Genomic DNA, 16817 nt, shown 5'->3' on the forward strand with positions numbered 1-16817 from the left:
ACTTTACTTTGCAGCATCTGCAGCTCCGACTCTAATAATACAATAATGCCATCTCACTGGCAGCTCTGCTCTGCTGACAGACAGAAAAAGCAATACGAGGAACGGTGAGGCAAATCATCGACAGGATCTCACTTTACTGAGCTGGGAAAATTTGCTGAACTCCTGCAATCAATGCCCCGAATCTCAGGCTTCAGTATCAACCTCCTGGGACATTTATGATAACTGCCACGCCATAGTGGAGTCTGGAGCACAATACAGAAGTGTGGTGTCATTAAAGTGGAAATGATTCATCATTCTAAAACTCCAGAAACCTGAAGTTCACACAGAGTTGACAGCTTATATGACATACGCCGCTTGCTTCCCTGGCTACATTTGAACTTGCTCACTGTTCACATTTACACAGTCACGGCCTCAGAATATCTTCTCATGGTCCCCTACCGTGCCGTGAACTTTGCTGTAGGGAGTAAATTGACATTATTAATGGCCCATTGAGGCCACCATCCGAAAATAAATGAGTTTCTCTCCCTCTCCCGTATGGCTGTGATTGTCGAATAACTGTAGTTTCGAGATGGTAGGTCTATAAAAAGAGACAGAGACAAACTGGAGCTGGATTTTACACTTGTGGATGGATCTGAAATGACTCTAACATCTCCATTGTGTTGCCTACACCTGACTAATTATTAAATATAGTATAGGAATGGTAGACTGCCAATATTTATGAACAGTATTCAGAGGAGAACTCCCTCTAAATGTGCCAGCACATAAATGTAGAGCTTGTTTGTTTCTTTCTGGAGAATAATCATATTTCATTAATATTCATAAACCAGCCAGTAGCTTTCCACATTCTAATTAACTTTTTATGCTTTTATTACAATGCAGGTTTCTTATTATTTACACAAATGCAACGGCGGTTAGTGCCAGCGCTGTGACGCCGACATAAAAGCAGAGCAACTTGACATTAATCATGCAGGACGTCATGAACTCTTATTATTCTTCTTCCAATCAACGTGATGACAGGTGCTACTGATGAACATGTTTGTTTGTCAGGATTATTTCATTCATTTAAGAATTTAAATGTATAAAACGAATCTTTTCCAGCGAAAATAACACCGAAAAGAATGAAAAAGGAAGCAGAAAGAAGAAGAATCTAATAATAATATCCCTCTTTCACAGTATGTCAGTGCACAATACACAAAGTATACCATTTTTTACACAAAAAAGATGAGGAAATAAACCAAAGTAAGGGTAAATTACATCATATATAAGATGTGACTCTTCATAAAATCTCCATAAACAGATGCTGCGTTCCACCAAACTAGTTCTAATTCTTGTTTGTAAGAAGGTATTTCAACCCAAATAGAAAATGTAATCTGTCCATGAGCTGGAAGTATTTTTCCCCGAAATGAATCCACTTGTTGTTTGTTAACTGTGGTTCTGTTGATGATACAGAATTCTTTGACATTATGGATCAATAATTACCCTTTCAGCATAATGTAAATTAAGTGTTCTGAGAGATAACAACACATAACTGCACATTGTCTAACCTCTGTAACTAAAGTCATAGCATCATGTGAGGCTTCAGTGGAGTTCACAGAGAGTGGGCTCCTCCTCCTGGTGGAATGACTGCTCCTCCAGCACTGGCAAGAACTGCCTACACTGCAAAGAAATCTATAAAAAGCAAAGAGAGTTGGACAATAAATGTAATAAAACCTCGGGTCGTCTGTGTTGCGTATGAAATGAAATGAGTTTGTGTATTTAATAACATGCAGGTGGGAAAATCAGCAATCATCGATCTACGGCAATCCTGCGTACTGAAGCTTTTGGTTAACCCTTAAACCCACCTAGACCCAACTTGTTATTGTTAGTCTATTGTAAACTACTAAATAAATACTCACACTAACACACCTTACACACAAAAATGTGCTCATTGAAACCCATTCAAATCACTATTTTTGATGCATCATGACAAAAACTTTTAAAATGAATTAATGTTTGATATGTATGATAAAGACTGAAAAAAATTAAAAAAGAAAAGAAATGATGTGTGCAATTTGTATAGCTTTACATGTTGCACATTGAGAGACAAAGAAACATTGAGAGACTCAAAAAATACTGTTTATACTGTTCAAATTTCAAATTTAACATGCAAAATCAAAAGGGTATTTTGACATGCTGTGAATTGCAAATAACTGCACTTAGTAACATGACATTTTATGGTTAAAGTAAGCAACAAAAAAAGGGTGTTTTTGAAGGTGCATCTAAGACACAAAAACAATCAAGTGGTAAGGTTTTCATCACACTTAATGTGGAAAACGAAACCATGTGTGTGTAAGCAATCATTGTCTGAAAGTGTGTAGTGTATGCAGCTTAAATCACCAGATGTAAGATTTTTGCACTTGTGGTGATGCAACTTCTGCAGGAACTACAAAAACCTCTTGATGTAACTTTGGGAAAAGAAAACTCACAAGTTGACAATCCGTCAGCGTTAACAAGGAGTTAGTCATGCGTTGAGTGAAAAGCTCAAGGGCTGTCACTGTTGATTTTGCTCCGACGTATCCTTGGGATCTTGATCAAGCTGTGCCGCAACGGAATCAAAAGACATTAAGTGAAGGCTGATGCACTTTTAATGACACTCACTCACACACTCCGCTTCGCGGGTTCAGTCAGGGCGACTGCACCGAGAAAGCCTGGGTTCCTCATACATAAATGATCCTTGCTAGTTATTATTAATGTTGATTAACATTTGCAGTGATTACAGTGAGTGAGAAAGAGTTTACAAGAAAGAATAAAAAAAAGTGCTGTGGGAATAAATGCCCACAAGGCTGCGGAGTGAAAATGACACAATACCATGCTGGTTTTACAGCGTTTATAACTATAACAATTTTTAAACGTTCAGGTGTGGTGATTGTTAAAGCTCCATTAATCTTTATATTCCCGTGCACATTCACAAGTCGGAAATAAATCTGAAGAGTGTAACAGTGGGATGTCATTTACAAGAAGTGGCTGCCACTGAGAGGTTTAAAGCATATAGTCAGTGATAGGTAATAATAATAAAAAAAAACAGTATTTCCCTTTGTTTTCTTAAGATATTTAGATATAATTCAGATGTTTTGTGTCTCCAGTATTTCAGTTAATATTGCATAACAGATACTAGATAATCCCAGTGGCCCATGAACACAGAGAACATAAATTGATATCACAACAAACAATAGTATTATACACACAGCTTTTACAGTAACTATGTGTTATAATGCACTCTAAGGCAAAAATAAATCATAATTCCTTGAGTTTACAATGACAGCGAATATCTAATATTTATACTGTATTATTGTGGTAAATAAAGAAAAATCCTCCACAGCACAACAAAACGACATCTTTATAAATTGAGTTTAATAACCGAAGGTCTATTGGAGTGCACTTTTATCCATTTGAATATAGTTTTACCTTCTCAGTGTAGTTGGCCTTAAGTGACTACAATGTCTGCGCATTTGCAATATAAATCAGCTACTTTGTTGAAAAACATAACAGTAGATTATTATTTTTGTTCTGGTTTTATTTATTTCCTAGCAAACCGCAATAAGTACGACAGAGTATTAGGGCCAAATTGAAGATTTATTTATTTATTTATTTTTAATCATTCGAGAATAAAGTCTTAATTTTTCGAGAACGAAGTTGTAATCATTCAAGACTAAAGTCGCAATCTTTCAAGAACAAAGTCATAATGTTTCGAGAATAAGGTGATAATATTATGAGACTAAAGTCATAATTATTATTTAAGCAAAATCTCAGTTGCGACCTGCATCAAGATGAGGAAATGGGGGACATTTCGTGAAGTTACATTTAGATTTGGGCTTCACAAATGAAGAAATACCAAATCTCACACAGCACCACATTATCATCAGCATCAGGACTTTGAAAAGATTGCGAAAAAAACTAAGTCTGTTTTTGAACTTGGCTGTAATCATCAAAATAATACATAATAAATGTAAATAAACAATGTTACGTTTTTTCTCGTAATAGTACAACTTTATTCTCGAAAGATTTTTTTTTCAAACTTCAGAATGACTAACACTCCGTCATAAATAAGAATCACTGCAGTTGGATTTAAATCATTATATTTAAATAAAGCGATCCACGCGGTGGAGTAGTGGCTCGCACTGTAGTCTTGTCAAACAAGGGTGTTTCTGCATAGACTTTGCATGTTCTCCCCGTGTGTGCATGCATGTGTCTTTTCTCTGGTTTCCTCACACAGCCCAAAAACATGCAGAGATTAATTAAACACTCTAAATTAACCGTAGGTGTGAATGTGAGAGTGAATGGTTGTTAATTCCTATGTGTGCTGTCCCTGTGACGGACTGTCCAGGCTGTGACCCCTGCCTTTCACTCTCTTTCAACTGGGATTGGCTGCAGTGACTCCTGACCCTCATGTGGAGGATAACACAGTGGACAATGAATAAATGAATATTTAATTGTATTTAAAACGTTTTGTGTATACATATATACATATATGTATATTGTCAAGACAGCAGCAAATTTGTTTATTAATGACATTTCGCATCATCTCTGCTGATTACATGTATTCATACACCTCTATTTATAGAGCCACAACCCTTTCACACTTAATCACGTGGAAATGTAACATGGATTTCCTCTGTAATCTTTTACTTTTAGTCAGATGTAGACTGACATTATTAATCCAACTCTCTCCATCCATGAGTCATCCTATATGACGAGAGCCTAGCCATTAGTCTGGAGGATGTTTGTACTCCAGTTAAACTTTGATCCCTGACTGAAAATACTTAAAAAACATTATCCAAAGATTTAATTCCATACCGACACTTAGTGATCAGTCAGCTGTTTGTGGCAAGTTTACATGAAGTGATGGTGATGATCAGTGTGACAGGTGGTAACCAGTCATCCTGTGGCTGACAGGTCTGAAACTATTCCTCTTCCAGCTGCTATTTCATCTGCACGATTGACTCCTCCCTCTCTGTTTATCACTTCCAACCCACTCAGAAGTGAAATGAGATATTCTCCATCCATCCTGAGTTGATAATGTGACTCCGCGGGTATATTCTGTTTTCAGGTTAAATAATGGATTTTGTCTCACTGGCCCCTTTTTATCTTTATAAATTGTCCCCAATAAATAATACTGACTTGATCACATGCACTCTTTAACAACACGATTCTGAAAATGACATATTTCTCTATATAAATCTGGATGTATGAATATAACGTGGGGTACCTCAAAGGGTATTATTATGTATAGTATATATATAGTATATGTACAGTATATTCATGACGATCAGATATATTAAAATTTGTGTTCTTGTGTTGTACTGAGAGCATTAATAACATTAAGTAAAATACTGTAAATATGTAAATATTTGGGGATAAAGTAGTCTATAAATTGAGTTGTGTAATCGGAATGGGGATAGGTACATAAGTGTATACTTACTTAAGTGTTTCAAACGTGACAAGATGGAAATGTAAATCTGTTGTCATTAAATGTTGCATGTGTTTCAAATAAAATCTATCTATCTATCTATCTGTACAGAGGAATTCAAAATGATGCACATCAATATTTGCACTCAAATAACACGAAGACAAATATAAAGATAGAGTAATATCTTGTCTGGAGATAAATGTATTTTCCTGTTGTTTTTGTTTTATATATCGCACGCTGACAGGTAACATTAGTCCCCAGTGTAGGCAAAATAAACATGCGTTTCAGCCGACACCTTTTCAGTCTATTTCTTATGTGCAGAATGCTGCTATTTCATTAATAGATAATAATGTGTGTCAGCAACAAATTTACCTGCATTTACTTGTAATAAAGTAACTCGCTAACATATGATGAAATCACGTTATACGACTGTTTGTCCTTCAGATTTAATTGCCGCCATTTCACAGTAACTGGCCACTTTATTAGATACACAAAACACCTAATAAAGTGGCATGGTCGTCCGCTGCTGTCGCTCCATCTGTTTTACACTTCAACACGTTGTGCATTCAGAGAAAATCCTCTGTGCACCACGTTCCTGCTGCCTTTTATATCTTTTCATAACATTCATTCATTCATTCATTTTCACCCAGAGAGCTTCTGCTCAGTGGACAGTTTGTCTTTTTCTGACCGTTCTCTGTGAACACTAGAGACAGTTGTTATTTTTCACCTTTTTTGGTCTGGCTTTTAATGTTTTAATGGAAATCCTTTTTATTTATTTGGCTCATTCACTACATTAAATTGAATTCTGCTTATGATTTATGTGACACAAATCACTCTGTGGGACATTTCATTTGTATGAAAAGTGCGATATAAATTAAGATTGACTGATTCAATTACAGCAATATCACATTTCCTTGTGATCGGCTGATTATTTGCATTAATATTGTTATTCTAGGACCATCACTGGGTAATAAAACCATGTTTGACTTTAATGGAATGAAGAACTCTGACAGTGATCCAGTAAAAGTCTTACCAGTTTCACCCAATTTCCCAGAAAATATACTCATCACGACGAATATTAATATCACAACATAACACTATCCTGACTGAGGTTTTCCAGAACTATCTCCTTAATGTATTGACACAAATGCTATTATGCAAGAGCGTGTGTGTTGTACTTAAAGGCTCAAAGCACAAAATACCCACGTGTGCTGCTGCCACTCAGGCAGTTAAACAGGTACTTAATGAAAATCCTACAGCCACTTAGCACAAAACACCACATGGGTCTTTCATTAGGTTTACCAGCTCTGCTGCCAGATTTAATGAAACGCTCAACTCTCATTGTCTAAGGGCCACATTCGAAGAAGAACCTGTCAAAGAAGTTAGGCCGAAACCAAACCACATCTCGTGTCTAAAAATAAACTTTTTTTCCCCCCTGTACAACTTTCCTCTGTGCAGATAATTGCCGTTGGAGCACAGCAATTCATCTTAGGTAAAGGTCAGTGGATTCATAACAGCATGACGAGTGGCCATCGCTCATTAGGAGAGACTTTCACAGTCCCGTCCAACCTGGCGTGAGCCGCAATGTGCTGACATTTCAGATCAAACACACTGATCAGACTCACTGCTTTCACCGTCTAATAGGCCAGAAAGGCCACGGATGGATGTTACTGCAGGAGGATCTTTGGTCAAGACCAGAGAACTGCATTAAATAATGATTCTGTGTTGAGAACACCATGAATGCAAAGTACAGAGTCTTGGTTTTGATGTGGAAGAGGCTGCTTATGGGGTACAAACACACACAAACACACACACACCAATTACTGATAGTAAATGTCCTCTGTATTTAACCTAGAATTACTACACACACACAAGTGGGCAGCATTTATTTGCGCCGGGGGAGCAATGGGGGATTGTGTGCCTCGCTCAGGGGCAAGTAACCGGCGACCAGTGCTTTCAAATTTGATAAACAGATCTTGGCGTTCGTTAAGTCCAGGTTTTTCAAAGCTAAGGCTCATCGCCAAGGTGAAGGCCTCTCTCCCTCCCAGAGTTTTAGAGACACTGATCCATGCTTTCATAACACCTCGGCTGGGTTATCTATAGTCTTTGTATGTGAAGCTCAGACCCGTAATCTGTCTGACTCCAGCTCGTCCAGAACGCCACCGCGTTATGATATTGATATGATAGTGATTTTATCTTTTGTACCTTGTTGCTGTGCCTCTTTTTTTTTCCGTTCATGGTCATATGCACGATTTAAAAACAAAACAAAACACAGCAGTTAAGACGATGCCACAAAGTCCTTCTTTGCCAGTCTCCCCTTTGTACAAAGACAATAACATTTAGCATCAATAATGCAATTTTGCATAAAAAGTTTCCATGTGTAGGAGGAAGAAAGGAGGGAAAAATATAGATTGGATAATAACAATGAGAGGCACTGTATGTCACATGGAAATTTCCATCCTGAAACCCGGTGCTCAGACACCCCAGAGAGCACAATGTAAAGAAATCATTTGCCACAGTTGCCATTCATTCAGGCAAAAAGTGAATGCAATTCTCCCAGCATACCGGAAAAAATGCAGTAAACAAAAAAATTATACAAAACACAATTTGCTTCTTGCCGAAGTAATAATGTTCAAAGAAATAGAAATCTCTTTAGTTCTAGCTTTAATACTGCATGCTTTTCGTTTCTGGGATTTCATTCCAAAGTGCCCGAAGGCAACTGTTTTTCGGTTGCTGCATCTGTGCCGCAGCGACGGCGACGCCATGGAAACCACCGAGTCAATTTTAAGTGCTTTTGCATATATAAATTAACGAGGGCCATGCAGCTTTTATTAATACAAAACCCCTGCCAACGTGTCCCCCTCCAGTGCTGTGGCCATACACCCACTGTCAATGCAAATCACCCCAGGCTCTGGCCCACTGGCTGAATAATTACAGTGGGAGGTTGTAGCTGCTGTTACGCTCAACAGGAGGAGCTGTTGAATCATGCGCCCAACCACATCCAGCGATGGATCCAAGTTAAGATTGGGATATGTAGTGATTTACCTGGTGACAGCACGCGGCCCAGTCAACTGTGAAGTCGGCGGTCCGTGGATAATGTGGACATGAAACCCCTCGGTGTTCTTCTAATCTGCTTTTAGAGGTGACTGTTGGTCTTAGTTTGGATCATGTGTGGTGCACACACACACACACACACACACACACACACACAGAGAACACACTCACCTGCTTCTTCAAGGGAAGCCTTAAATATAATGAAGGAGATGAGGATGCCTTCAGGAAACAACACGAGAGAAGAAGGTAATTAAGGGCAGCTTTGGGAATCATGATATCAACCTATAAAGAACCCGCTTATCTCCTCGCGTCCAATTATACCCTATCTTAGACGTGGTGTGAGGACGCATAAAGGCATTTAGGAAATCTTTCAAAGAAACTCAAACCCCCGACAATGACACTAATGACATTAAGTTAACATTCAGGCTCAGTATTCAGCTTCAGTGGACGCCCTCAGCCAAACTCACTCGTCGCTCTCACACAGACTTTGCGGGTTTGCAGTTAACCTGTGGCATCATCAGCACCGGTGAGCTAAATCACTTTGAAGAGCTTTTTTCTTTTTTGCTTTTTGCTCCCATACACACCTTGAATTGAATTAATGAGGAGTCACAAGCCTGTGTCACCGCAATGAAAAGACAGCAAATGGAGACACGAAATCACCAGGGACTGCTGCTGGATTTAATTAGTCTGTGTTTACCTCCACGTAGGATTCCCGAGAACCTGATGTTTCTGTGCGCTCGTCTCACACTCGCACACAAACGGACGTAAAAGAGATTAATTGCAAGCTGTGTTTTTTTTCCGCTTAGCCCCCCCCCGATCCATCAGCGCGTCGGGGGTCACGTCTCTGTCGAGGAGGAAATGTGAGACAGAGAGGCTCCTGGAAGGAGAGAGTGCAGCGTGTTTGTGTTGTGTTTGTGTCGTGGTGAGCAAGTAACAAACCTCAACGAGTGAGAGTGAGATGGAGTGGCCAGTCGTCGTCGGGGATGCAGAGCTCGGATCGAGTCTTACAGCGCAGGCAACGTCGTGTTCACCGGATTTTGCATTTTCTTATTCATGTGAAACATCAACAACAACAGGAAAGAGGCTGAGCTGTCGAGTTCATGTATATAATGTGAAAAAGAATGCATTCACTCTTCCCTAATTGAGCTTGACAAGAGCCAGCACACTAAATAGTTTTTTTACTGTACTTAACATGCAAACAACTCCACTCCCACGACAGACCGTTTGCATTTCTGACATGAAACTTCCTTTCCTTTCCTTTTCAAAGCAATGACATTAATAATGGATACACGCGTACAAAAGGAAAACCTTGTATGAGCTTGTAGGCAAAACATACTCATTCTCTATTATTAATTCAGGTATAAGGACTCATATGCTGACAAGTGCATGTTTGCTAATTCTCTCCAAATGCAATGCCCGTAGGAGATGGAGGAGGCAAACGAGAGTAAATCATGTGTAACGATAAACCTTTGTTTCCCAGAGCAACGGGGGCCAACAGAGGTGCATTAAATACGCTTGACTGGGCTTTTGGGAGGAACCTGCAGTCCTGGCGGTAAGAACTCTCTCTCTATCTGGCTGAGGTGGAGATGAAAACTCCCTTATGTAGAGTGTTGTATAACCACTTAATATATGGATCCGGGAACGCGGTACACAAACATTTGTGCTTATGTACCATGCCAGGAAACACACGCACACACACACACACAGAGGCTGCCTCACCAATTACACATCACTAATGTGATCCCTCAGGTGTATTTTCCAGATAAGTGTGATGTGGCGGGCGCTACGCCTTCAGCCCGGCTGAGAGACGGCACCTAATTGGGTTTTCAGAAATACAAACGCCGTTATGAAATGTTCTACATCGAGCCTCGAGTGCAGAGTGAGTAACATAAAGGGAATTAATTATGTTTACCTTCGCCCAAGAGTGGGTACAAACACGGACGGAGACGTTCACCGCGTCACCACGTGTCGATCACGACCCGATAGCCATCAAAAAAGACTGTAAATGATTGTAATATCGCGCCACACCGTCACCACACCGTCCTCTCTGCCCTCTTGTCAAAACACACAGACACATGGATGTACTGTATATACAATTGAACACAGTCTCCAGGTTTGAAAAGTGACGCCTAAGCAACAGTTAGCCACCGGGGGGCGACTCCACTGGGTGCCAAAAAACAACCCCTAGTTTGAAAGAAGGTCTATGGGAAAATGAGCCGACTTCTCACTTAGGTTAATTGTCTCTCTAGTTTCAGATCTGCTTCAATAGAACATGATGTAAATTTTGTCAATTATATTCCTACTTAGAGGACAATAAACGATAAGACACGTCTTGTGTGAGTGGTTTGTTTAGCAACCAGAAGACCACGTCTATTTCTATACACAGAGCTCTCACTGGTTATAGTAGAAGAGGAAGAGGAGGAGGAGAGTGCGCTGCAAAGACACTGATATCGACTACGCCGTGTCCAAAACTGTGGGAAACGGTCAACATTAACACAAGAAACTGTGCAGGTAGTTACAGTTAATGACAGGCGCAACAGCAAATCAATCGAACAAAACGATCGGTCACGTTTGTTACAGGAGTGTGAGGACGAGAGACAGCTGTACATATACTGATGGCTACAAGGATTTCAACAAAGTGTTCAAACCTGAAGCATAAACCAACAGAGAAGAGGAAAGAGTGTTTACAGACATCCTTTCTGATATGCAGATGCTTGGCTTGGTAAAGAGATAAGGTTGAGGGGAAGTGTAGAAGTCGATGTCACTTCCTTTTTTTTTTACACGCTGGACCTGAAAAGTTGCACAATCACCCTGGAAGCACACAAAAACCACAAAAAAACTCACGACATGTTTATATACTCAAACATCTTTTTTTTTATAATCAAAAATATCATCCAAGCATTTACAGTGTATTACAACAAATGATCCTATGCAACTGTTAACAGCATTTACAGAAAATGAAGAAATATATCCATTTTTGATCTATGATACAAACCAGCAACAGCAAAAAGAGACACAGAGGGAGGGAGAGGCCAAAGGGTTCAGAGGATTGCAGTGTTCAGTCCAGCCCTGATAACCCTCCTCGTTTAACCCTGTAGTCCTGGCCTATGTCGACACCATGCAGAGCCAACCGCAGGCTCAGAATGTACCGTGTCCTGCCCATGTGCGTGACGACTTTGTAATAATCCACTCACTGAAGGACTTGGTGATTTTCTGTTGAGTTGCAAACTCTAAAAAAAAAAAAAGATTAGCACTCAGAAAACTGCAAGTTCTGACAGATCTCACGAGGACTTCTACCATCATGGTTTGGTGTCAACGCTCCCGTAACCATGGAGATGCTGCGTTGTTGTTATGTCTCCGCCACCTACCTCCGCCGAGTCCCTGAAATGATCATGAAATAACATTCCTCTCAGATCTCGCGACGCACGCTCACTGTTATGTGTCGGTACAGTCCACAGACGGCGATGTCTGCGGGCTTTTACATTGTTCCACATCTCCTCAGTGTCCGTGTGCTTTGCCGTCTCGTCCGCGTTTCCCCCGAAGCGACATCAGCAGAGTTTATGTGTTCTTGATGCCCTGGAAGCCACAGAAGTTCCAGCGCTTCTCCAGACTGGCACCGACCCCGGTCAACTCCTGGCGGAAGGTGCACGGCAGCCGCGACAGAAGAGCCTCCACCTCGCCAGTGTTGATCTGCACAGATCCACAGAACACATTAACTACGCATAGATTCAATGTCATGTTTTCCAGCTGCGTTTTCATTCACTCCACCCAGACAAAGATAAAAAGCTAGAGGAGCACTCTCTGCCAAGGCCGCTCAGTTTCCCACAATGTCACTACAGATTAAAATGTGTGGGGTATTTTTTAACACAGACCTATGTGAGGTGCTTTTATATGATTTCGTTTTTGTCAAAGCAATAGTGACATTTTTGGTCTCTATCAGGGGAAAATGTGGAAAAAATCCTTTAGCTTTTTGATTTAACAAGCTCCTTGGGGGAGGGAACAAAACACTTTTGCATTTTCGCTCTTGATTGGTTTGTAAACATGAAATCATACAGTCTGACGGGACACACTGATTGTTTATCCTGCGTCAACATCACCGCATCATCAGGACTGGTTTCTCTGCTCTTCAGTGCACTTTTTAAGCTGCGTTCACACAGGTCAGAGGATCACCGTTCACACGCCATGAAGCGATGAACACACAACAGCACGCTCTTTCACCAGGAATAGTTAGGATTGGATTTAGAAGGGCTGGTGTGAATGCACCCTTAGATTCACTTTTCGTGGGTTTTTCAGTCGTACTCCAACCCCTTTTGCAGCTATTCCGCTTTACTAGCACAATGATGCTGTTGCCTCCGCCTGACTTGTCACAAAACGAATCACTTTCTGTGTAGGAGTGCAGGAATGTCACCGGGTGACGCGTCCGATTTTAAACCAAGTTTTAAACCTCACTGAGAAACACAAAGAATACAACAGACATTTGTTTATATTTAAAAGTAACACACTACAGCTTTTCCTTATTTACGTTCTCCGTGGCCACTCTCAAAACGCAATCTGATAATCACGGTGTGCGTAAATTGACAGTGACATCAAAGCGACCACCTGACTGAGCATCATTTGTCTCACATCACCCGTCGATAGAAATGCTGAGGTGACAGACGAGACTGCTGAGGACACCCCGCACTGTCTTGCATCAATAACAACATTGTTCAAGGCCATGTACTGGTGTCAGGAGACATTAAGGTCAATCATGAAGATATTCATTATCATCACGCACAACGGAGCCGTGTTTGGAGCCACGCGATAAGCAGGGAGGACTGAGGCTTGTTGTTTGGGGAATCTGGCCAGTGATACTGACAAAACTCTGTGGGCTGCTTGATGTGTATTGTGGAGAATCAGTGTGGGAACAACAGATGCACAAGCAAACTCAGACGCACAAGGACAGAGAAGGTGGGCGAGCACGCACACACACACACACACACGCACACACACACACACACACACACACACACACACACACACACACACACACACACACACACACACACAAACTGGAGCGAAAACTTTAAAAGGCATGAGAGATGACAGCCACACTATTACTTGCATGTGTGACAGTGAGTAAGGGTTGTTATTTTTGATGCATGGAGACAAAAGTTTTGCAGATGATGAATTATTTCTTATAAATGATGAGTAAGCTCAAACAGCCTGAAAGTCTGAGAGATTTATACCAGGTTTTTTTAATGTGTTTTCAGTTTGGTCAGTGACTTTGACTATAAAGGGAGCAGAGACATCTGCCATTTCTCCTGAATATCTTCCCATCTGGGGCGTAGAGTACAGCCAGAAAATGGCCATTAATCTTTTGGGCGATGACACTGAAAGTTGGCATTTTGAAAACCTTGTGTAAGTGGTGGAGAAAAAGCAATAATATATCTGAAATTCCTTCTCAGAAAAACAGGGATAAAATAGCTGTGTTTCGCCAGACAGAGACAGAACTACAAGTGTTGGGTGAGAGCGGGAGGCGTTTGGCTTTAAGTGCCAGGATGAAGGATCTCGTTTTAATATGTTCCATTATCAGGGGAAATCACAGAACCCGCCAGACACATATAGAGAAATGACATTTCAGGCAGGAAAAGTAAGAAAAAACGGACTTAAAGTTGAACTTTAACTATTATAGATTCTCAGGGTATTTCAGTTCTACCAAATGTATACGTGTACATGTCTGATGGCTTATTATGCAGTTTGTGTCTGGCTCATACATCCGTATGAATATTTCCTTTCTGTTTGATCAAATTCACATCTAAAATTGCAAAAGAATCCCATTCCTAAAGAAACTGTGTCTCGAAAGCAGTCATTATAATCTCGGTCCCAGCAGCTAAACAACAGAAACATTTTTACTCCTGATTGCACAGAGTGATGCGTCTCCGTCTCTTGGTGGAGCTTTTCGTTTGAGCAGAATTAGCGAGAATTTACATAATTACCAGCAACAGTCGGTTAAAGAGAAGCACAGACGATAATGTATTGCATTGGTCTCTGCTAATAAAAAAGTGTGGAGTGTGATACAAGCTTTGATAAGGGGTTCATTTGTGTTGCAGATGAATTCAAGTGGATATTTCACAGGACTGGGAACAGGAACCGAGATTTAAACAGCTACTAGAAACAATTCCTGTCAAATTCTCTTTACGAAAAAAAATCAATTCACACAATCTTCATCTATTACCTAATTAGTTAAACGAGTAATGTGACATTTTGGAAAAATGCTTTGTAAATCTCTCCCTAATAGAACTACAAAAGATAGATAGATGGATAGATAGATAGATAGATAGATAGATAGATAGATAGATAGATAGATACATAGATAGATAGATAGACATCTCCTCTACACCTTTGTTCCACCAGTGTTCCACGGTTGGTGCTGTGCAGTTACTGAAGAAGTCCTGAGCGAGACCACGCCAGACATGCTGGATTTCATCTGGTTCAAACACATTTATTTTGGTTCCATTTGACCAAGGACTGTGACTATGACAAGAGACTGTGCTGCCAACGCTCACCAGGCTTCTTTTCATGCTCTTTGGCAAAGTTTAGTCTGGCACCTATCTGTGAGCGGTGGTCTGCTCCTTGGACGCTCTCTGTAGAGGTTGACTTCATGTGACGTCCTTCACGCTGTCTGGTCAGTCACTAAAACACCCGTTTCCATAGAAATTCAGAGGCCAAGTTACAAGCACTTGCCCATCTGTTTTTCAATACAATTTTGCATAAACAGTAAACAGCGTATGGCAGCATTTTTTTTTTTTTCAAGGACAGACACTGTGTCTTCCTACTTTCTGCGTATGTTCAGTAGCCTACCAATGTCCTTGTACGCTGCCATCTTTATGAAGTCTGGCGACTAACATGTTCTGGCAGTTCCTCATATTATCCGGACGATGACACAATCAAAGAAAGCTGTGTGTTCACAGGTTCTTTCACAATCTTGATGATGCAAACCACATATGGTCTTGCTGTTGCTGCATTGATTATGTACAAGGGCATCTATACTAGTGTTTGTAAAGAGAGTATATATATGTATATAATTGTAAACTAGGAGTCTCTGAATAACAAAAGATTTATGTTGATGGCGTCTGGAAGCAACGTGGGATCAAAAGATTGATATATAATAAAAAAAAGTGGCTGATGCAGCCATTTACATTCCACTGTGTTCTTTTGTCAGACTCCAAATAATTAGAAAATACAAATTAAAAAAAGAAAAAATCAGGTCCATATAAAGTAGCCTGTCGGTTGCAGACTTGCTCATACGTGGGGTGTTCCATAGCAAAGAGCTTTGCTATGGCTTGCTAAATTGCTAACGTCTTCGCTGCTAACGTTAGCTGTGGCTGCGACTGACCATTATTTTCCACCCCCAACAACTCAAGCACAAGAAGCCAAACACATAAAAATGGATTTTATAAAAAAGCAACTCGTATACAGAAACAGTAAAGTTGGAGATTAAACAGTGCGCTAAATATGACTGTAATTATTTAATCGCAATTAACGCGATAAATTGACGGCGACGTCCGACACAAGAATCAAACCGAACAATGACAAACTGCAGATCAGTTAAAAAGACTTAAAAACCTGAAGACATGTGTTAATCTCCAACATTTAGCAAGGACATTTCTAAAATCTCAACATTTAACAGAGGAGTCTGGTGTATGTTTACAAACACAGGTGAAAGCCAGGGATCACGAGCGACTAGTCGCACTCTGCTCTCTGTTCTGTTGTATAAAAACACACTTACTGACTTCTTTACACGAGTAACATTAGAAGATCTATAACACTTTACAAAGTGCCAAACTATTCTTTGAAAGTGCTTCAGCCTTAGCCAAACAGCCCTTCCTCAAATTGAATCAATTTTTATGGAGAGGGCTAGAAAAGCATTAGGAGCACCACACGCATTGAGAGGCTCTGTCTCAACTGCACAGTTAGACTCTGGCAAACTACACGCCCATATGTCAAAGTCTGCAGGGAGGGGCCGACACTCTGTCTGTATGGGTGCTTGTAATCTGAAGTGACGCTGAGGGTGGACTCTGCTCATCAGCACCACTGTGGAAGTTTTGATTCATGTGAGTGTGTTACCTTGGTGTCCAAACGCTGCAGGTAGGAACAGATGTACTCGATGCTGGCTCCAAACGGGTGAACATGCAGGAATGTTGATATGATCCCTAGAGATCGGGAGAAACACACAGAACATTAATGCAGAGACATTTCACATACCTTCAATTTCAGTCGCCTGTCAAACATGGACAAGCTGCCAAGATGTTCACACCAACACTTTATCAACCTCCTT

General features: G+C 40.5%; 1 protein-coding gene across 2 annotated transcripts in view; it reads right to left on the reverse strand.

Moving 5' to 3' along the window:
• Positions 1-11364: 11364 nt before the first annotated feature.
• enox2 (ecto-NOX disulfide-thiol exchanger 2) overlaps positions 11365-16817 on the reverse strand; it is a 161662-nt gene continuing 156209 nt past the window's right edge. For both annotated transcript variants that reach the window (XM_044040264.1, XM_044040265.1), the window contains 2 exons: positions 16607-16692; positions 11365-12190 (listed from right to left, as the gene is read on the reverse strand). In XM_044040264.1, the coding sequence (XP_043896199.1) occupies positions 12059-12190; positions 16607-16692 (218 nt within the window). In that variant the 3' untranslated portion in view covers positions 11365-12058. The remainder of the gene's footprint in view (positions 12191-16606; positions 16693-16817) is intronic.

Source organism: Solea senegalensis, linkage group LG12, assembly GCF_019176455.1.
Source record: "Solea senegalensis isolate Sse05_10M linkage group LG12, IFAPA_SoseM_1, whole genome shotgun sequence".
NCBI classification, from domain to species: Eukaryota; Metazoa; Chordata; class Actinopteri; order Pleuronectiformes; family Soleidae; genus Solea; species Solea senegalensis.